Genomic DNA, 21,845 nt, shown 5'->3' with positions numbered 1-21,845 from the left:
AATAATGCGTATATTGTTTCTTTTGAAGTCATCCCATAGGACTCTGTTGTTGTTTTCAGCATCTCTTAATCTCTTTTTGAGATCTCTTACTTCTTTTTTAGTTGTCTCTAATTCATCCTCAATCTTGCTAATTCTGTCTTCAGCCTCATAGATTCTATTCTCTCTGCCCTCTACTGCTTTCTGGAGTTCATCTATTTTGTTGCCCTGCTCTGATACTGTTTTAACTTGTTCAGCTAGTTGCCTTCTTAGCTCAGCGATTTCAGCTTTCGGCTCTCTAATAACCATGAGATAATTAGAATTTTCTTCCATATTCTCATTTGTTGTTCCTGCATTTATGATTACAATTTTTTCAAATTCTTTACTCACTCCTGTTATTATTTCCTTAGCTAATGTTTGCATGTTGAACTCGTTGTTTTGTGCTTCACCCTCTGGAGGACTTTTAGCTGGACTCTTGTCCTGGTTCGAGTTTCCAATATTTTTTCTTGTTGTTTTAACCATTTTATATATTATGTTATGAGTTCCCTTTATCAGTACTTTTCAAATTATTGATCACTATTGCCTGGATTGACTTGTGTCTAAGTAATTTAATTAAAGGGTTTACCATGGTGGATGGAAGTTAACAGTTTTTTCAATCCCTGAGTTGGAGCTCAGTGGTGTAAAAGCCTCTTTTTTTTTCTTCCCTGTAGGCTACGGGAGCCTGAGGGCTTTTAAACTGTCAATAGGCTTCTTAGCTTAATCACTGACTCCTGACCAAGAGATAAAGCAGGGTGTGGCAGAGATAATCCAGTGGTTATGCAAAGAGACTTTCACAGCCCCTCAGCTATGCCAAGGAGATATAGGTCTTCTCCTGAGTTTCCCGGTTAGATCTCTGTCCCCTGGTGTCCCTCCCTGTTGCTGCTCCAGATTCTGAGTGTAGTAGCAATGGAGACTCAGAGTTGCACTTGATGAGTCTCTGGGGAGTCCTTTCCTCTCTTCAGCTGTCCCCTTGTTGTGGAGCAGACTGGAGGTGGTGTCTCCACTGATAAACTGTTGAACTGTTAGCAGTCACTTAATCTCTCCGTAGGCCCCTCTCTCCTCTCTGTCACCAGCCACGCGTGTTTGTACTCACGGGTGATTTACTGGGTTCCTGTGGTCATTCTAGTCCTGTCTTGTTTCAGTCCGGGTGGTCTTCTTTGGTATTCCTAGTTGATCCGGGAGAGGAGAGGAGAGAAAGCGATCTGTTGCTCGTAGCTCCGCCTCCAGAAGTTGAATCAGCTTCTGATTTCTGAGAGCACTTAAGATAGCTGAAGTCCACTACTGCAAATAGTACCCAGTCACCCAACACCCAGACCATGGCATCCAGGCTTCATACACCTTTCCACACAAGCTCTGTTCTCTCCCTTCCTTTTATACCTCTTTTCATTGTAATCTTCTCAACCAACAGTATCATCTTCTCCCCACTGGTGCCTGATAGTGTTGATGTCATGTTGGTAGCACGGGCTTAGCAGATAATCATGAACCAGAATCTGTGAACTGCAGCCTGGGAGATTGCACAGTGGGCATGGCTTTGGACTCTGAGTCCTGAGGTCCTGAGTTCAATCCCTAGCATTGTGTGTTCCAGAATGATGCTCTGGTATTTGTTTGTTTGTTTGTTTTTCCTCTCTCTCTCTCTCTCTCTCTCCCTCTTTCCCATCCCCTCCCATAATAAGTAAACCATTTAAAAGAAATCAGGGGGTCTGTGAATCTAGCGAACTGAAGAGGACAAGTCTTCACTTAACATCACTGATAGACTCTTGGAAACTGACCTCTTAAATGAAGTCACCTTTAATGAATCTAGGTTCTCAAATATTTTTTGAGCAATACATTCTTGTTTTGTTCAACATTTCCTGGGAGTGTTGTAGTTTTTTATTTTTCTGGATAACATTATAATAAAACAACATTGATCTAAACTCTTTTAACTTGAAAACTTGCTTGGAAAAGATGGAAACAGTGAAGATCATTTTGAGCACAGTTTGCTGAAGCCATTGTCTTTATTGAGGTGAGGTGGCAGATCAGAATAAGGCCTATTCTCACTATCTAATTTCTTGCCACCCAAGCTGAAAGAAACGTGGATTTTTTTTCCCCTTGTGTGTGCTACACCTCAGTTTAGAAACTATTTATATAAATATTCTCATGTGGTGGCCAAACCAGGAGAGACAGGAAGAGTAACTTATCCCATTCCACAGGTAAGAAAGCCTTCGCTCACATATATGTAAGTGATTTGCCAAACTAAATCACATGACCAGTAGATAGAAAGGAAATCAATATTCCTTTCCAGGGCCAGACAGATAGTTCATCTGGTAGTGCTTTACCAAGTGCACAGCTCAGCTTCAAACCCCAGCACCTTTGGGGAGGACCACTACTGTGGTATCTCCCTCTCCCCCTCCTTTTGTCTCTGAATAGAAAAAAAAATTATCCTGGGAATCATGAGGCTCTGACTTTAGTGGAAAAAACAAACAAACCTGTTGTCAGGGATAGAGCCCAGTTAGATTAGTGAAGACAGGAATTGAGTTGACAGGAAATGGGTGCTGTTCCAGTGGCTTACAAGGTCTGTTACAGGTCTTATGCTCACACCTCTCCACACCAAAAATAATGTTGGAGTCAGGAGTGGAAACATTCTCTCACCAGCTATTTATCTTTCTTTGGAATATATTAACATGTAGATGAGCCTTACAGTACAGACTTTTTTGAGAGAGAGAGAATTTAATTTTAGATAATACAGTTCTGCATTTAGTCTGTTTTCAGGATGGCCTCATAGAAGAATGGCCTCTGAACTCATTTCAGTCTTAAATGGATGTTCCTATCAAGACACAATAAACTTTGACTCAGATTTCACTCCATTGTCCTTAAAATTTTATCTCCACATCCTCATCCAAACCAGAGTAGTTCAGAGTAGGAGCAGAAGAAGCACACACCCACATCACATGGTGGTCATATTTGATGCAACTCAACTGTTTTTGTTAACCATGGGCTCAGGAGAAAAAAAAAAGCCCCAAACCACCAGACCCTTTCGTAATTATAATACTTTTGTTTACAAGTCATGCCATAACAGCTCCAGCATTCCCCCATGTCAAGTTCATGGAAGCAAGAAAAAGAGCTTTCTGAGTTGGGGCTTTTGTGACCCCTGTAAATCTTTTTCTTCCCACTGCTTCCAGCTGCTCATCATAATGTCTCTATCTGTTCTTCAAGAGCTTGAGAAGAGATGCCTAGTACTGGGACTCCTAGCTAGACATGGGCAGCTCCTATTGGCAGGAGGCCTGTAGTTTAAGGGACAGTACAGGAGTGGTAGCCAGCAAGAAGAATAGAAATGAGATTCAGTCCATCCATTGATTCTGTTGGCAGGGGTCCCAGGGACATTGCTATTTTATCTTTAAAAAATATGACCATGGGTAGCTGGGGAGGTAGCTCAGCAGATAGAGCAGTTTTAATATTTGTCAGATCCTGGGGTTAATCCCTAGTGCTGCTATGCCAGCCAGTACTTCAGTTCTCTCTCTCTCTCTCTCTCTCTCTCTCTCTCTCTCTCCTCTCTCATAAAAGAAATGGTGAATAAATCTTTAAAAGAAAAAAAGGAAAGAAATAAAAGAAGAAAAGAGGGGCCATTACCAAAGTTCTAGTCTCATCTCACTTTCAAAAAAGGGCCCTCTTCTTTTTCTTCCTACACTATTCCTCTTTTTTTTTTTTTCTTCCAGAGTTATCAATGGAGCTCTGTGTCTGCACTATGAATCCACTGCTCCTGGAGGTCATTTTTCCCATTTTTGTTGCTCTTGTTGTGGTTGTTATTGTTATTGTTGTTATAGCTGTTGTTGGATAGGACAGAGAGAAATCGAAAGAGGAAGGGAAGACAGAGAGGAGGAAAGATAGACACCTGCAGACCTGCTTCACCGCCTGTGAAGTGACCCCCTGTAGGTGGGTAGCTGGGGGCTCAAACCCAAATCCTTATGCGGTCCTTAGGCTTTGTGCCGTGTGTGATTCACCCGCTGTGCTACCGCCCAGTCCCCCACTATTCCTCTTTACCTGAGATAACTACCATACTTTTCACCAAGTTTAAGAGTTAGTTTTGTTGGGGTTTGTCAGTCTATTTCTTCTTTTTATAGTCTGTGCATGAATGAAACTGTCTAGTAATTATCTTTTACTTTTATGCTTAATTCACTTGGCATGATGACTTTAAATTCCATCAGTTAGTTATTTCCATTATCACCCTTGCTACAACTGGGTAATAACATTTTTTCCATTGGACCAATCTGTAGGCAAAAAAAAAAAAAAAGAGAAAAAATTATATTTTAATAGCGCTCTCTTAATTATTAGTGATGTTGAAAAATCTTGTATAGTTTTTAGATGCCATGGAAATTGTTAGCAATAGTACCTCATTCAGGTCTAGATAGTGTCTATCTTGTTGTATTACCTGCCGCTGAATCAGGAACAGATTTATATTTGTTTTCAATTTGCTTGGTTTCTAATGCTACAACATCATCACCTTTAAAAATGGTTACACAGTGGAAGTCAGGCAGTGGCACAGTGGGTTAAGTGCAAGGACCAACGAAAGGATCCCGGTTCTAGCCCCTGGCTAGGTGGTCCCTTCACAGGTGGTGAAGCAGGTGTCTATCTTTCTCTCCTCCTCTTGTCTTCCCTTCCTCTCTACATTTCTTTCTGTCCTACCTAACAACAATGACATCAATAATAACAACAATAAAACAATAAGGGTGACAAAAGGGAATAAATAAAATATTTTAAAAATGGTTACACAGATAGAACCTATCTTCTAAACATTTCTGCTTATTATCATTTCCCCTCCATTTTCAGCTCAGTTTATCAGGGCTTTCAGAAATCAAGCAGTTTTTAAGGACATTAAGTATCTGGCAGTACCCCCACATTTTGTTAAATCTCCTCTCTCCTGTCTCCCTCTCCCCTCCCCCCCATTTAACCTATGCTTCTATAGAATTCTAAGAACTGGGACCAGGTGGTGGTACACCTGGTTGAGAACATGTGTTACAGTGCACAAGGGCCCAGGTTTGAGCCCCCAGTCCCCACCTGTAGGGGGAAGCTTCTTGAGTGGTGAGGCAGGGCTGCAGGTGTCTCTCTTTGTCTTTCCCTCTCTATCTTCCCCTTCCCTCTTGATTTCTGACTATCTCTACCCAATAATAAATAAAGATAATAAAAAATTTTTTTAAAGTTCTAAGAACTATTCAAGAGTATTCACTTCTAGGAGATTTGCATTGTGTTAATGTAAGTCCTTTGTGGCTAAAGACCTGAAAAGAAGAGAAAGAGACACCTCTAGCATAGCAGTAGAAGAAACAAGTCAGCTGACAAGGCCAGCCCATGCTGATGGAATGGGGAAGGACTATGGAGATCAACTGTCACCAAGTCAGCCACCTCCTTCAAATACACTGAGTACTCAGCAATGCATGGCAGCCCTGGGGCAAACTCTCCTATGAGTATGAACTACTTGCTTCTTGTTGGAACCAAGATCCCAACTAGGGCCAGGGAAGACTGTCATAAAAAAAACTTGGGAGAGAAGCCTGGGGAATGGCACAGTGAGTAGAGCACTGGGTCGAGTCCAATACCCAGCATTTCATGTGTCAGAGTAGTGCTCTAGTTCTTTCTCTCTCAAATAAGTAAATAGTTTTAAAATAAAATTAAAATGTTGGGGGAAATTCAATGCTGGTTTGCAAGGCTGAAAACCCTTCTAGCTAGCCTTCTGCCAAGACAAGCCAGAAGGTGAAAAAAACATGAATCTTTATTTTTTAAAATATTTATTTATTCCCTTTTGTTACCCTTGTTTTATTGTTGTAGTTATTATTGTTGTTGTTGTTGAAGAGGACAGAGAAAAATGGAGAGAAGAGAGGAAGACAGGGGGAGAAAAAGATAGACACCTGCAGGTCTGCTTCACCACCTGTGAAGGGACACCCCTGTAGGTGGGGAGCAGGGGGCTCGAACTGGGATCCTTCCACCAGTCCTTGAGCTTTGTGCCACGTGCTCTTAACCCACTGTGCTACCGCCCGACTCCCGGATCTTTCTTTTAGAATCTTTCTTTTATAGAGAACGATGAGGATAAGGAGGGGACAGGGTAGAGAGGATGATAAAAGAGCATGTTAGAGATCGGTGATCCTGTGATCTTGTGGTCCTGGAAGGCAGAATAGCAGACTATCTCAGGCTGGCCAGCACACATTCGCCAGTCCACAAGCTACTTGATGCTTAATGTGCTGAACATTTGCCAGCATGAGACAGAGCAAAGCCAGCATGAGGGGAACTCAAGCAGAGCATCACTGAAAAGAGACACTCTCAGCCTAGCTCTACACAAATAATTAAATAACCATACAAATGCTCCACTATTACAGGTGGCTGCTTCATATGCAGCCTCCCCCATCCCCCTCTTGCAGAGCATGCATTGCCCTACCCTGGAAGGAGGATAACTTGGCCCACAGGAAGATGATTTATTCCCCCTTGACAGCTGAGATCAGCCAACATTTCAAGCTGGAGAGTTAATGGATGACTTAACCCTCGCCCAGCAGCCGGAGCAGCCCCAGGAGACCAAGAGCCTTTGTCCACGGGAGGCTGTTCCCCCTTTCCCATTGTCATAATTATATTCCATGGTGGAATATTAAGGGCATAAAGCAGAAGTGTAATTAACCTCACCTGATCTGGTCCCTGCTGGTGTCCTGAAAGGGAGCAAGGAAAGCTTATCCTGAAATTAAACTTTCCTCTGGGGAAAGAAAAAAAAAATTTTTAAGTTCTGAATTTCCAATGGGTAGGAGCTATAGGACAAGATCTTTTGTTCTTCCTTTTCTTTCTTTTTTTAAATATTTATTTATGTATTCCCTTTTGTTGCCCTTTTTTATTGTTGTCATCATTGTTGGATAGGACAGAGAGAAATGAAGAGAAGAGGGAAAGACAGAGAGGGGGAGAGAAAGATAGACACCTGCAGACCTGCTTCACTGCTTGTGAAGCAACTCCCCTGCAGGTGGGGAGCTGGGCACTCGAACCAGGACCCTTACGCTGGTCCTTGAGCTTTGTGCCACCTGCGCTTAACCCACTGTGCTACCACCTGACTCCCCCTTTTCTTTTCTTTTTTTATTACTCTGAGAACTATACCAAGAGTGGAAAGGGTGAGGCCAAGCCTCTCCTCCATGGGAGTTCCTGAGCACTCCAGAGCCATCAGGCTCAATCCACCCATGCTTCTGTTCTCCCAAAAGATTATGAGTGGTTTCTCAAGGTCATTCAAGTAGCTTCTGCTTGGCTCCTCCCTCACAGGGCTGTCTTGTGCATACCTGCCAGGCCACTGGCATTCCCAAGGAGTCTTCCTGGCTGTCTCTTCTCTCCAGAGCCCTAGTGGGTCCTGCCTGTTCACTCAGGACCTACTGTCTCCTTTTCACAATCTGGAGTTACTGAAGTCCCTATTATGCCTAGAATGGGTCATTTTCTCAAGTTCTATAAAGAGACAGTGACTGAGGAAGCATATTCACTCAGGTCAGGTCTGCTGATGATCACAGCACCTGCCAGCACAGCCAGGGGCCAAGACACCACTCCCTGGAGAATCTGAGAAGACTGCTGAGCTAATACCCACTAAAGCTGTGGGGTGTTTCCCCAGCCTGCATCCCAGGTGTGGGATCTGGGAACAGCATCCCCAACATGTTCTCAGGTGCTGCTAGTGTGGGAGCATTTGACACCCTGCTAAACGTAAACTGATAAAGTGCTACCACGTTAGTACCTGACGAAAAGTAAGAGAGCTTTTTGAATTGTGAGATTTTTCAAGGTATCTTTTAAGCAAAAATACCTCACCTACAGATGTCATTTATTTTCAGAAGTTGTCCACAGCTCGATACTTTTACTCATATGCGCCATATTAGGAACTAAAGCAAAACTTGAATATATATATATATATATATATATATAGTTACCAAGGTGTCATTTAGATTTTTTGAAAAACAAGCAGACAAAAAATAAAATGGTGATCCTCAGAGAAAAAGGGATGTGTGACCCACAGGAACTTCAGTGGGTGCGGATACTGTGAGCTGCGCGTGCGAGCACACACACACACGCACGTGTGAAATTATGGCCATGAAATCTTAAGATTTTGTATAGCAATGTTTAATCAACAGTAATAAAGACTTGATGCAAATGAAAAGAAGGAAATATAAATCTGAAGAGATCCAAGTAAATTTAAAAAAGAAAAATAGGATTTGTCCAGAGAGCTAGGGAAGTGACTCAGTAGCTAGAGTACAGGACTTAGGCTCTAAATGTTCTGGATCTGATTTCTAGCACTAAATAAATATTTTAAAAGTAAACAAGCTTTCTACAAAGCACAGCTAAAAAATATGACAAATAAGCAGCTTGATTACAAGTATACAGGTATTGTTTATTCTCTGTTTTATTTTTCCCCTACATATTTATGAGAAAGAGAACCAAAGTATTACTCTGGCATATGCAATACCTGGAATTGAACTTGGAACTTCATATTTGAGAATCCATTGCTTTATCTACTGTGCCACCTCCCTGGTCACTTTTCTATATTTTTAAAAGACATGTTAATAACACTTAGTGCAGACTTAATTAATGAAGACTCAGTTGGTTGGGTCCTCTGGCCTGTGTCCCAGCCTCAGCGGAAAGGACATCTTACCTGAAGCCTCCTCCCAGTTCCCTGGGAGTGAAGTGTTGCTTTTTCCCAGCACCACACTGTCTAAACATGCTGCTGACTCTCAACTCTGTGGAATGCCCAGTGAACAATAGCACTGTTTCTCTTTGCTTTGGTTTCATTGTTCATGTGTCTGGAACAGTAGACATCTGCCCCTTCACATGAGCCTTGACAGTCTGTGAAGGTGAGTTAAGTCCTGCTTCCTGGTGTCCTCCAGGCATGTTGACTCAAAACTATCCACAGAGGAGCAGGGGCTGCTGAGAGAGGGCCTGACTCTCTCTCTGCCACAAGCCCCACATGTTGGTAAGCTCCCTTCAAATGCAGTGCCAGTGTCCCCAGTGTCATCCTCATGGGGTATCATTTGCTCTTTCATGCTTCCCCTGAGCTACTCTATTTTGTTATGAATGTGTACCTAATGTTCTCCAACTGGAGCAGAATAAGTTTGAGAACACATAATAGTAGTGATTAATAATAATTCATTTAGCCTCCTCTTGCACTACCTGCTCCCTCCCCCAAGCCAGAGGAATCCTGTTAGAATGTCATTTTTCTGTTAACAAACCTTCTCATGAAGGTTTTCTAAAGAAAAAAGACACAATCCATAGAAACATTATTTTTAATTTTTTTTAATTGTCACCATGGTTATCACTAGAGCTCAGTATCTACACAATAAATCCACTGTTCCTGGCAGTCAATTTTCTTCTTTTTGATAGAGACAGAGAGATATTGAGAGGAGGAGAGGACAGAGAAGGAGAGAAAAAAGGAGATAGAGTGGTCCAGGAGGTGGTGGTACAGTAGATAAAGCACTGGAGTTTCAAGCATGAGGTCCTGAGTTCAATCCCCGGCAACACATGTACCAGAGTGATGTCTGGTTCTTTCTCTTCTCCTATCTTTCTCATAAATAAATAAATTCTTGAAAAAAAAAAAAAGAAGAAAGAAAAAGAGATAGACACCTGCAACACTGCTTTGCCACGTGTAAAGCTTCCCCCCTGCATGTAGGGATTGGCTTGAACATGAGTCTTCACATATGTAGTGTGTGCTCTACCAGGTGCACCACCACCTGGCCCCCTTGTCAACTTTATATGAGACTTGCTGCCCTGCCTCTGCCACATACACCATCTTCTCTGACCTCATCCTCTTCCCACACTGAACTATGGTCTTGCTGATAAAGCACTCTGCCTTATGGGTTTCACATGTGCTATTCTGCCTGGATCAGCCTTCCTCCAAAAATCCACTCAATTTACCTTCTTACCTCCTTGAGGTCTACTCAAATGTAATTCTATCATAGTCTTCCCTACAATCTTTTCTCCCTCCCTTTTTTTTCTTCTTTTTTTTTTTTTTTTTTTTTGCCTCCAGGGTTATCACTGGGGCTGGGTGCCTGCCACTATGAATCCACTGCTCCTGGCTCTTTTTTTTCACATTGTTGTTATTATTATTGTTGTTGCTTTTGGATAGGACAGAGAGAAATTGAGAGAAGGGAAGACAGAGAGGGGGAGAGACAGATAGACACCTACAGACCTGCTTCACTGCTTGCAAAGGGACCCCACTGCAGGAAGGGAGCCAAGGGCTCGAACTGGGATCCTTGCACCAGTCCTTGGGCTTTGCACTATCTGCGCTTAACCCAGTGCTCTACCACCCAGCTCCCTTTTAAGCCTTTTCTATTAAGGCTTTTTTTTCTGAAAAATATAAAATTATTATTAATAAGCCACAAACTTCCATCTTTATTTATTCTATTAAGGCTTTTTACTGATTACATGGGACCAACATGCATTACAGAGATTGATCTGCTTTTTTCCAAAGTCTACTGACTTAAGTGGCAACACAGCTTATGGGATTCACCATGCTGTCCGGTGGTGTTCCTGTGTGGTGCAGAGTCTTGAACACAGGGCTTTGTGCATGGTGAGGTTCATGCCCTACCAGATGAAATAGCTCCTCCCCTTTTCAAAATTTTGTCCACATGTACATCAGTTTTCATTTTCATTCTATTTCTCTTTCCTCCTTCAAATACTCCCACCATTATCATAATACTCTAATGGTCATATAATTCACTATTCCATGAAACAACATTTTTTGTGTGTATCTCGTTGACTTTTGTGAATTTTCCTTAGAATTTATTTCTAGAGTCCACATCAGCATTAAAGGGTATAAATATTATTAGTTTCTTTTTTAATTGATTTTTTGTCTTTTTTTTTTCTCCTGAGCCCTGTGCAGCTCTGGCTTATAGTGGTGCCAGGGATTGAACCTGGAACTCTGGAGCCTCAGGCATGAGAAAGCCTTTTGCATGACCATTATACTGTCTTTCTGAACCTCACTGATTGATTTTTATGAGACAGAGATTAGATCACCAGTCAACTCTCACTTATGGTAATGTCAGGGTTTGAACCTGGTGCCTCTGAGGATGTACACATAGAAATTCTGTGCTCTAATTTGTCCCCAGCCCCTAATATTCTTTGTGTTCATTTATTTCCTGGAAGGTGGTATCAGTTTACTGTGCCATGAAGGACACGATTTGCATCTAAATACCACTAGATAGGTGGGCATGGAGAAAGGTAGAAAGAGAACTCTTTCAGTACCAATGCAAAGAGAAGTTGATGGTTTTCCACCTCTCTCCTCAGCACGACCAGCTCCACAGCAAGTAGTTGTGACGCAGAGCTTACCAAAGTAGATGAGCAGAGGCTGAAAGACTATATCCAGCAGCTAAAGAATGACAGGGCAGCGGTGAAGCTGACCATGTTGGAGCTGGAGAGCATCCACATTGACCCACTCAGCTACGACATCAAGCCCCGGGGTGACAACCAGCGGCTGGACCTGGAGAATGCTGTGCTGATGCAAGAGCTGATGGCCATGAAGGTACTACATAGGCTGTTACCAATCCTGTTTCCACTCACTCTGCACCATCAAAAGCAAATTTGAAAAGGTCACCAAGAACAGTCTGGCAGATGCTGAGAAATCAACTCCATAACTGTTGGTGCCTTCCCCTGAAGAGTCCAGCCCATTACTAACAGTGTTTCATTGTGTGGGGGTTGGGAACATTACTAGGTGGATGACTTGATGTGAAGAATGCTCACTAGGGTAGCCCCACTCAACTTTGAAACATCTCATTCTCAAAACAAACAAACAAACGAAAGAAAGAAACGCTGGAAAGTGGTGCTATGGATAAAGTGTTGGACTCTCAGGCATGATACCCCAAGTTTAAACCCTGGCATTGCATGTGCTAGGGTGATGCTTCTTGTTTCTCTGTCTCTTCTCATTAACTAATAAGTATTTAGACTATGGAGACAGCGTAATGGTTATGCAAAAGGACTCTCATACCTGAGGCCCTGAGGCTTCAATTTTAATCCCCAACACTAACACAAGCCAGAGCTGTATTTGTGCAGTGCTTTGGTATACCTCTCTCTCTCTCTCTCTCTCTCTCTCTCTCTCTCTTTTGCCTCCATGGTTATTGCTGGGGCTCGGTGTTGGCACTAGGAATCCACCACTCCTGGCTACCAATTTTTCCATTTTATTGGATAGGATAGACAGAAATTGAGAGGAAAGGGCTAAAAGATAAAGAATGAGAGAGAAAGATAGATACCCGTAGGCCTGCTTCACTTGCGAAGCAACCTCCCTGCAGGTGGGGAGCTGGGGGCTTGAACCTGGATCCTTGTGTGGGTCCTTGCACTTAGTACTTTATGAACTTAACCAAGTGCACCATCACCTGCCCCCCCATCCCCCCATCTCTCTCTCCTTGTATATCTCTTATAAAATATTATTAATAAAATATTAAAGTAAATAAATCTTTGAGAGAGAGAGAGAGAGAGAAGCTGGATTAGACCTCCAGGATAGAGAACCTTGCATCTCCAGAGAGCTCACAGCACTTTGGGGTTGAGGCTGATGTTAATGGGAGACAGAAAGAACAGGGCAAAGCCAGTTGCAGCATTTGGATGAGAGCTCTCGTTTCCTGACACCTTGTCCCTGTGGCATTTTATGGAACCAGCTGGAGTCATCACCCTTGCAGTGGCATTTGCTGATGCTGAGCACCAGGGGAGTGTCCCCTCATATCCCCCCACCTTCCTAAGTCAGTTAAACTGTTCGCCTTACTGGCTTATCTCTGGCTTCCTCAGAGGAGCCAAGCACTACTAGAGAGCAGGTGCCCCTCATGGAGAAGCAGTTGCCTTCAGCAGGAAGCACTTTGTACATGTCTGGCCCGGGTGCCAAGCACTCAGCCTTCACCTGCTGTGCGCTCCCTCACATGACAGCTGTGATATAATAAGAACATTATCTGCTGTTTGTTCCTAGTTCCTGGCACAGAACTGCCAAGCCCTTGGCATTTCCTGAGTGATAGCAGGGTCCTTGTTATGCTAATCAGCTGACTCATATTTGGGTCTCTCTGGGGATTTCGGCTCCCTTGTCCCCCAGGAGGGAAAGAAGGTGGAGATCCAGTTCCATCCTGTGGCCAGCAGCTCAGTTCATCAAGTCACATCATGAAACCCCAGTGCAAACTCAGCTGAGGTTCAGAGAAGCTGAACTGGCTGGAAATTAACTCACCCCTGTCTTAGCAGGAGGGAATCTGGAAAATCTGCTTCCAAACTTCATCCTGAGAAGTATGCCCTTTATAACAAACTGGAACCTTTCAGGTTGTTCTAGAAAGATATGGATTGTGGGGCCGGGGGTGAGGTGTGGTCAGGAACCCCAGATTCATAAAACAGTTGGAGAGATGTTCAGGTAGCATAGGGACCCCCAGCCTTGTGGCAAGTTCTGAAGTGAGGGTGTCCCCACCCTCTGGGCTTTGCAGTAACTCCAGGAGGTTAGTGTCAGAGTGGTGTTATGCCTGCTCATAGTGGAAACAGAATAACCCCCCAGGAGTGTGACCACTGTCACTGCCTGCTCTCAGCAAGCCCACAGCAGAGCAGGGTCTCCCTGGGATGCTCCACAGACTCTGGCCCTGCACAGGGCCCTACTGCAAGGCAGCTGACATGGGATGGACCTTCTCTCCTGGGCACAAAGTCCTGACTTGCAGGGCCTTGGCTTCTGTGGAGTCCCTGCTCCCAGGGATTGAAACTTGATGGATCGACTCTGGTCACCAGCAATTTAGGAACCAGAGGCAGGTTCACTGGGCAGAGCCCAGTTGGATCTCCTGTTAGGACTGGCTCTGTCCTCCAAAAAATCCAAAGCTCCTAGGGCTAAAAAGATAGCTCATCATTAGAGCACCAGCTTTTATGTCTAAAGTCCCAAAGGTTGCAGGTAAAATCTCTAGCACTGCTTTATACCAGACATAATCAGTGTGGTCTTTTCTCTATAATCTCTCATATTAATTTTATTTATTTATTTATTTAATTTCCCTTTTGTTGCCCTTGTTGGTTTTTATTGTTGTGGTAGTTATTGTGGTTGTTATTGTCCGTCGTTGTTAGGACAGAGAGAAATGGAGAGTGGAGGGGAAGACAGAGAGGTGGAGAGAAAGATAGACACCTGCAGACCTGCTTCACTGCTTGTGAAGCAACTGCCCTGCATGTAGGGAGCGGGGGACTCGAACTGGGATCCTTAAGCCGGTCCTTGTGCTTAACCCGCTGTGCTACCGCCCAACTCCCAATTTATTTATTTATTTATTTAATTACTTACTTATTTACTTATTTATTTATTTATATACTTAGGATAGAGACAGTGAGAAATTGAGAGGGAAGGGGGAGATAGAGAGGGAGAAAGAGAGATAACCTGCAGCACTGCTTTACACCTTGTGAAGCTTCCCCCCCACACACAGGTGGGGACCGGGGACTTGAACCTGGATCCTTGCAGATTATAATATGTGTGTTCAATCAGGTGGACCCTTGGCCAGCCCCAAACAAAAAGCTACCCACCTGGGCACATCCCTGCTGAGAGGAGAGCCATGTGTCAGTATTGGTCATCAAAATGTCCAAGTCCACTCAGGGGGTTGCTCAGCTTCTCCTTGGCCCTGTCCTCCATGGCTACCTGCACCACAGATGCAGAAACCACTCCTTTGTTTCCACACCTGTAGCATACCATGGTTTCCTTACCATGCAATTGCCCATGGACAATTTGTTCCAAACATGTTTCCCTTGGCTAGAGCCTCAGGCTTTCCTTTCTCTTTCTTTCTTTCTTTTTCTTTTTCTTTTTCTTTTCTTTTTTTTTTTTAACCAGAGCACTACTCAGCTCTGGCTTAGGGTGATGCAGGGGATTGAACCTGAGATGTTGGAACCTTTGTATAACCATTATTCTATCTATCCCTTGCCTTCCTTTTCCTTTCTATCAAGGCCAATAGGTTCTGTGATTAAAGTCACTTATTCTAGACCTAAAAAGACTCTCTGTGTGTGTGTGTGTGTGTGTGTGTGTGTGTGTGTGTGTGTGTGTGTGTGTGTGTAAGAAGAGCTCTAATATTCCTCTGTTGCTCCTTAAAAATAAAATATGTTTATATCACGGAAATTTTCTAAGATTCAAAATTATAAGAAGCTGGGAGGTAAAGAAGCCAGAATCTTATAATCAGCTTCATTGCTTGAGCACTGAAAGGTTCCTTTTCTCTGTGTGTGTATGTGTGTGTGTGTGTGTGTGTGTGTGTGTGTGTGTGTGTATGTTTTAGTGTTTAAGGAGTTGTGGGGAGGTGGTGGAGCCTGGCAGAGCTTAACCTATGAGATGAGTTCACCTGGTCAGTCTCTCTCTCTACGGAGGGGTTGAGCCAAATAGGGGGACACATGAATCTCAGATGGTTGGTGGCCTTTTAAGTCTCCCCTGCCCCACAAAATGCATCTTCCCTCCAGGCCTACAGCTTTGTTAAGCGTGCTCCTCCACCCTATTTCCATGCTAGTATGACCTGTCCCTTTATCTACATATCAATCTTCTGCTTTGTCTTACGAATGACTAAAGGCCTCATTCCTAATTCCCCTCAGGGTATTGCTATCCTAGTAGTTGAACCTCTAGCAACCATTGCTGGGGAGGTGGCTTTCTCCACCCCTCTCCTAACTATATATGGATTGTCAAGCCACTCACATTGGGTGTGGTTACCTGGGTTCCAAGCTGGAGAAGGGTGGGCATGCAAGACAGGCAAGGCTGCCACCAGCCATTGAGGTTTGTGCCATGAGGCTTAACAAGGTGTGCCACCATCTGACTCTGGGGTGCTCACTTGAATAAAGATTTATATTGCCTTGCCGCCTCAATCTTGGTTCCTGCGACACTAGCCCGACACATCATGACCAAGTGGGGTTTATCCCAGGGGTGCAAGGTTGGTTTAATATACATAAATCAATCAACAAGATCCACCACATCAACAAAAGCAAGACCAAAAACCACATGGTCATATCAATAGATGCAGAGAAAGCCTTTGACAAAATACAACATCCCTTTATGATCAAAACACTAAAAAAAATGGGAATAGATGGAAAATTCCTGAAGATAGTGGAGTCTATATATAGCAAACCTACAGCCAACATCATACTCAATGGTAAAAAACTGAAGTATTTCCCCTCAGATCAGGTACTAGACAGGGCTGCCCACTATCATCATTACTATTCAACATAGTGTTGCAAGTTCTTGCTATAGCAATCAGGCAGGATCAAGGAATTAAAGGAATACAGATGGGAAGAGAAGAAGTCAAACTATAGGGAGCTATTTGCAGATGACATGATAGTATACATAGAAAAACCTAAAGAATCCAGCAAGAAGCTTTTGAAAATCATCAGGCAATACAGTAAGGTGTCAGGCTACAAAATTAACATTCAAAAGTCAATGGCATTCCTCTATGCAAACACTAAGTTAGAAGAAGTTGAAATCCAGAAATCAATTCCTTTTACTATAGCAACAAAAACAATAAAATATCTAGGAATAAACCTAACCAAAGAAGTGAAAGACTTGTATACTGAAAATTATGAGTTACTACTCAAGGAAATTGAAAAAGACACAAAGAAGTGGGAAGATATTCCATGTTCATGGGCTGGAAGAATTAACATCATCAAAATGAATATATTACCCAGAGCCATATACAAATTTAATGCTATCCTCATCAAGATCCCAACCACATTTTATAGGAGACTAGAACAAATGCTATAAATGTTTATCTGGAATAATAAAAGACCTAGAAGTGCCAAAACAATCTTGAGAAAAAAGAACAGAACTGGTGGCATCACACTCCCAAATCTTAAATTTTATTATAGGGCCATTGTCATCAAAACTGCTTGGTACTGGAACATGAATAGACACACTGACCAGTGGAATAGAATTGAGAGCCCAGAAGTAAGCACCCACACCTATGGACATCTAATCTTTGACAAAGGGGCCCAGACTATTATATGGGGAAAGCAGAGTCTCTTCAACAAATGGTGTTGGAAAAAATGGATTGAAACATGCAGAAGAATGAAACTGAACCATTATATTTCACCAAATACAAAAGCAAATTCCAAGTGGATCAAGGACTTGGATGTTAGGCCACAAACTATCAGATACTTAGAGGAAAATATTGGCAGAACTCTTTTCTGCATAAATTTTAAAGACATCTTCAATGAAACAAATCCAATTACAAAGAAGACTAAGGCAAGTATAAATTTATGGGACTACATCAAATTAAAAAGCTTCTTCACAGCAAAAGAAACCAGTACCCAAACCAAGAGACCCCTCACAGAATGGAAGAAGATCTTTACATGCCATACATCAGACAAGAGGCTAATAACCAGAATATATAAAGAGCTTGCCAAACTCAACAACAAAACAAATAACCCCATCCAAAAATGGGGAAAGGGCATGGACAGAATATTCACCACAGAAGAGATCCAAAACGCTGAGAAACACATGAAAAAGTGCTCCAAGTCTTTGTCAGAGAAATGCAAATGAAGACAACAATGAGAAACCACTTCACTCCTGTGAGAATGTCATACATCAGAAAAGATAACAGCAGCAAATGCTGGAGAGGTTGTGGTCGAAAGAACCCTCCTGCACTGCTGGTGAGCAGAACAGTCTGGAGAACTCTCAGAAGGCTAGAAATGGACCTACCCTATGGTCCTGCAATTCCTCTCCTGGGGATATATCCTAAGGAACCCAACACACCCATCCAAAAAGATCTGTGTACACATATGTTCTTAGCAGCACAATTTGTAATAGCCAAAACCTGGTAGCAACCCAGGTGTCTGACAACAGATGAGTGGCTGAGCAAGTTGTGGTCTATATAAACAATGGAATACTACTTAGCTATTAAAAATGCCTTCACCATTTTTAGCTGATCTTGGATGGACCTTGAAAAATTCATGTTAAGTGAAATAAGTCAGAAACAGAAGGATAAATATGGGATGATCTCACTCTCGGGCAGAAGTTGAAAAACAAGATCAGAAGAGAAAACACAAGTAGCACCTGAACTGGAATTGGCCTATTGCACCAAAGTAAAAGACTCTGGGGTGGGTGGGTGGGAGGAGAATACAGATCCAAGAAGGATGACAGAGGACCTAGTGGGGGTTGTATTGTTATATGGAAAACTGAGAAATGTTATGCATACACAAACTATTGTATTTACTGTTGAATGTAAAACATTAATTCCTCAATAAAGAAATTAAACAATATATTAAAAAATTTTTAATCTTTGTTTATTATTGCATAGAGACAGAAAGAAATTCAGAGGTGAAAGGGAGATTAAAAAGAGAGACAGAGAGACACCTGCAGCCCTGCTTCACCATATGTGAAGCTTGCCCCCTGTTTGTGAGTACCAGGGGCTTGAGCCTGGGTCCTTGTGGACTGTGATGTGTGTGTTTAACAAGTTGCATTACTGCCTGGCTCCCTCCTGTTTTGTTTTGTTTTGTTTGTTTGTTTTTTAAGGATGAGCATCAGAATATTGTCCTTCACAGTGCACTGCCCTCCCCCAATTTTGTGCCATAGACTTTTCTGTCCCCTCATTGCAGCCACTTCAAGAAGGTTCAGTTGGATTTCACCAGTTTGTTCTAATATAGATGCAAGGAAACTCAAGCTCTCTCTTTCCTCTTACTTCTTTGTATACATGACCTTTAGTACATACCTTTTTATTCTTAGATTATTAAATCCGTTCCCTTGGAACAAATCCTGTTCTTCCATGATGAATGTCTCTTCCTTTAGCCCTTTCACTATCACTTCTGTTTCTCACAAACAATGATTCTCAGCTTCATTATACCAGCTGATCCTACCCCACCTAATCATGGTTGTTTTCCATTGTTCCTGTGTATCAGGTGCACAGGTGCTGATCCATCTTCAGTAGAGGGTGTGTTTTGATATTGTTTGTTGCACATGAGAGAGAATTTCACATTAGGCAGAGATAGACAAAGCAGAGGACAACTCTGGTACAATGAGATGACAGGAATCGAACCAGGAACCTTACATATGTGAGTCCAATGTCTACAAGTTGAACACTGTCCCTTGCCAATTGTGGGGGTGTTGTTGTGTGGCCAGCATTGTGGTTGTGCTCCACAGTGGCCCTGTACACAGATGATGGAACTTGCAAGGCTTGGAGGTTTAAAGACTACTTTTTATTACACTCTTGACTTAAAGTTGCCGTTCCACATCTACACATGATGCTGGCTCATGGTTTTGAGTTAACAAGTTTCCTCACCACATCTCCATGAGAGAAGGCTAGTGTTCTGGCTTCTGTAATTGTGTCTGTGCTGTACAAGGGCATTGGCAGGTTGATCCATACCCCTAGCCTGTTTCTATCTTTCCCTAGTGGGGCAGGGTTCTGGATAGGTGAGGTTCCATGACATATGATTGACCTTTCTTTTTTTATTATTTGCTTTTTCTTCCCCACAGGTAACTCTAATTTGACTTAAGAAACATTTATGGGGCGAGGCAATGGCACATCTGGTGTAGTGAGCATGTGACAGTGTATAAGAACCCAGATTCAAACCCCTGGTGGGAACCAGCTGGGGGAAGCTTCATGAAGCTTCATGAAGCAGTGCTGCAAGTGGCTCTCTCCCTATCTTCCTCTTCCCTCTCACCTTCTCTCTGTCTCTATCCAAAATAAGTTAATATTTTGCAAAAGAAAGTTATCTTTGGGGGCTAGGAGACAGCATAATTATTATGAAAAAAAAACTTTCATGGTAGGGCCAGGTGGTAGCGTACCTAGTTGAGCACACATTGCATGCACAAGGACCCAGGTTCAAGCCCCCAGTCCCCACCTGCAGGGGGACTTTTCAAGTGATAAAGCAGTGCTGCAGGTCTCTCTCTCTCTCTCTCTCTCTGTCTCTCTCTCTGTCTCTCTCTCTTCCTCTCTCCCTCTCTATGTCCCTGTTCTTTCTCAATTTTTTTTTTTGCCTCCAGGGTTATTGCTGGGGCTGGGTGCCTGCACCACAAATCCACTGCTCCTGGAAGCTATTTTTTTCCCTTTTGTTGCCCTTGTTTTTATCATTGTTGTGGTTATTAATGTTGTTATTGTTGTTGGATAGGGCAGAGAGAAGTGGAGAGAGGAGGGGAAGATAGAGAGAGAGAGGGAGAGAGAAAGATAGACACCAGACACCTGCAGACCTGCATCACCACTTGTGAAGTGATCCTCCCCCCCCCCCCCGCAGGTGGGGAGCCAGGGGCTCGAACCAGGATCCTTATCCTGGCCCTTGCGCTTCACACCATGTCCGTTTAACCAGCTGTGCCTGACCCCCTCCCTCTCAATTTCTTACTGTCTCTATCCAATAAGTAAATAAATACTAAAAAAATTTTAATTAAAAAAAAAAAAAGACTTTCATGCTTGAGACTCCCAGATTTAATCCCCAGTACCACCATAAACCAGGGCTGGGCAGTACTCTGGTGTTTCTCTCTGAGTCTCTCTATCTGTCTGTCTCTATAAATAAAATATATTTTTAAGTTATCTTTGAGCAGTCACCTGTGAAAGGTGTGCTCTCTATATACCTTTGGGACCCCAAAATAGATAAGAGCAGATGGTGTCACATAGCCTTAGGTGCCTCTGGCTGATAACTCAACTACCGAGCACAAAAGTGCTATTAGGAGGGCTGACTTTGTGAAGTGGCACCCTGGTAAATGCAATAGGAATTGGGTAGGACCTAGAGGGTCCTCAGGTCCTCCTATACAACATCTCTGACCATTGGTGTGTAGTTCTTGATGTCAGGAAATTGGTCTCCAACAAGCAGATGTGCCCATTTGTTGAGAGAGGACATTTCTACTTGTTAGAATGATGTTTCCTTATGCTCAACCAAACTCCACTCCTCTGCTTCAACTTGTGTTTTCTTTTTTTTTTTACATGCCTTTTTACTTTATTTTTTAAAATTTATTTATTGTTGTTAAAATTCGGAGGCTCTAGCTGGCCGGTTTAGCTTCATGGGCGGGTAACAGAGATGCGGAGACAACGGCTGGGCAGGGAAGCTGTATTTCTTTATTCAGGAACAACGATTCATAAACTAAGACAAACTAATCACCAAACAGAACTCTGCTGTCTCTTTGCGGCGGCACAAACACTCTCCCTTACTCTCGAACTCAGGAACTCTCCAACTCTGACACTCTGGAACTCTCGTACTGGGGAACCCTCTGAAACTCTTCCACTGTGGAACTCTCTCTTACTCTGTAACCCTGAAACTCTCCAACTCAGGAACCCTCTGGCCCTCTCTCTCTCTCTGGAACTCTGGCGGGTTTCCTAGGGGCGGGGCCAAGCGGGCCCGCGAAATTAACAGGACTGATGCAATTCTCTTGGCGGGGGAGGACTAGAACCCAATGTAAAGCATACAACAATTTATAAAAATGAAACATTGACAAAACCATAGGATAACAGGGGTACAACTCTACACAATTCCCACCACCAGAACTCCATATTCCATCCCATCCCCCAATAGCTTTCCTATTCTTTATCCCTCTGGGAGTGTGGACCCAAGGTCATTATGGGGTGCAGAAGGTGGAAGGTCTGGCTTCTATAATTGCTTCCCCGATGAACATGGGCGCTGACAGGTCCATGCATACTCCCTGCCTGCCTCTCTCTTTCCCTAGTGGGGCAGTGTTCTGGGGAATCGGAGCTCAAGGACACATTGGTGGGGTTGTCTGTCCAGGGAAGTATGTTTGGCATTAGGCTAGAATCTGGAACCTGGTGGCTGAAAAGAGAGTTAACATATAAAGCCAAACAAGTTGTTGACTAGTCATGAGCCTAAAGGCTGGAGTAGTGCAGATGAAGAGTTGGGGGGGGGGGTCCTCCATTTCTGTAGATAGCTAGTAAGCATATTTTAGTTATATTCCAAAGGGCCTGTGGCTCTACTAGTTTTTTACCTTACATGTA

At 43.1% G+C, this 21,845-nt stretch overlaps 1 protein-coding gene across 8 annotated transcripts in view; it reads left to right on the top strand.

Annotated features, from left to right (window-relative positions):
• Nucleotides 1–21,845, top strand: part of MCC (MCC regulator of WNT signaling pathway) — a 338,297-nt gene that overhangs the window by 286,056 nt on the left and 30,396 nt on the right. For all 8 annotated transcript variants that reach the window (XM_060201290.1, XM_060201289.1, XM_060201287.1 and 5 more), the window contains one exon: nucleotides 11,260–11,494. In XM_060201290.1, the coding sequence (XP_060057273.1) occupies nucleotides 11,260–11,494 (235 nt within the window). The remainder of the gene's footprint in view (nucleotides 1–11,259; nucleotides 11,495–21,845) is intronic.

The sequence above is a fragment of the Erinaceus europaeus genome, chromosome 11 (assembly GCF_950295315.1).
Source record: "Erinaceus europaeus chromosome 11, mEriEur2.1, whole genome shotgun sequence".
NCBI classification, from domain to species: Eukaryota; Metazoa; Chordata; class Mammalia; order Eulipotyphla; family Erinaceidae; genus Erinaceus; species Erinaceus europaeus.
The sequence above is the reverse complement of the archived record's forward strand: the minus strand, read 5'-3'. Positions and strand labels throughout refer to the sequence as shown.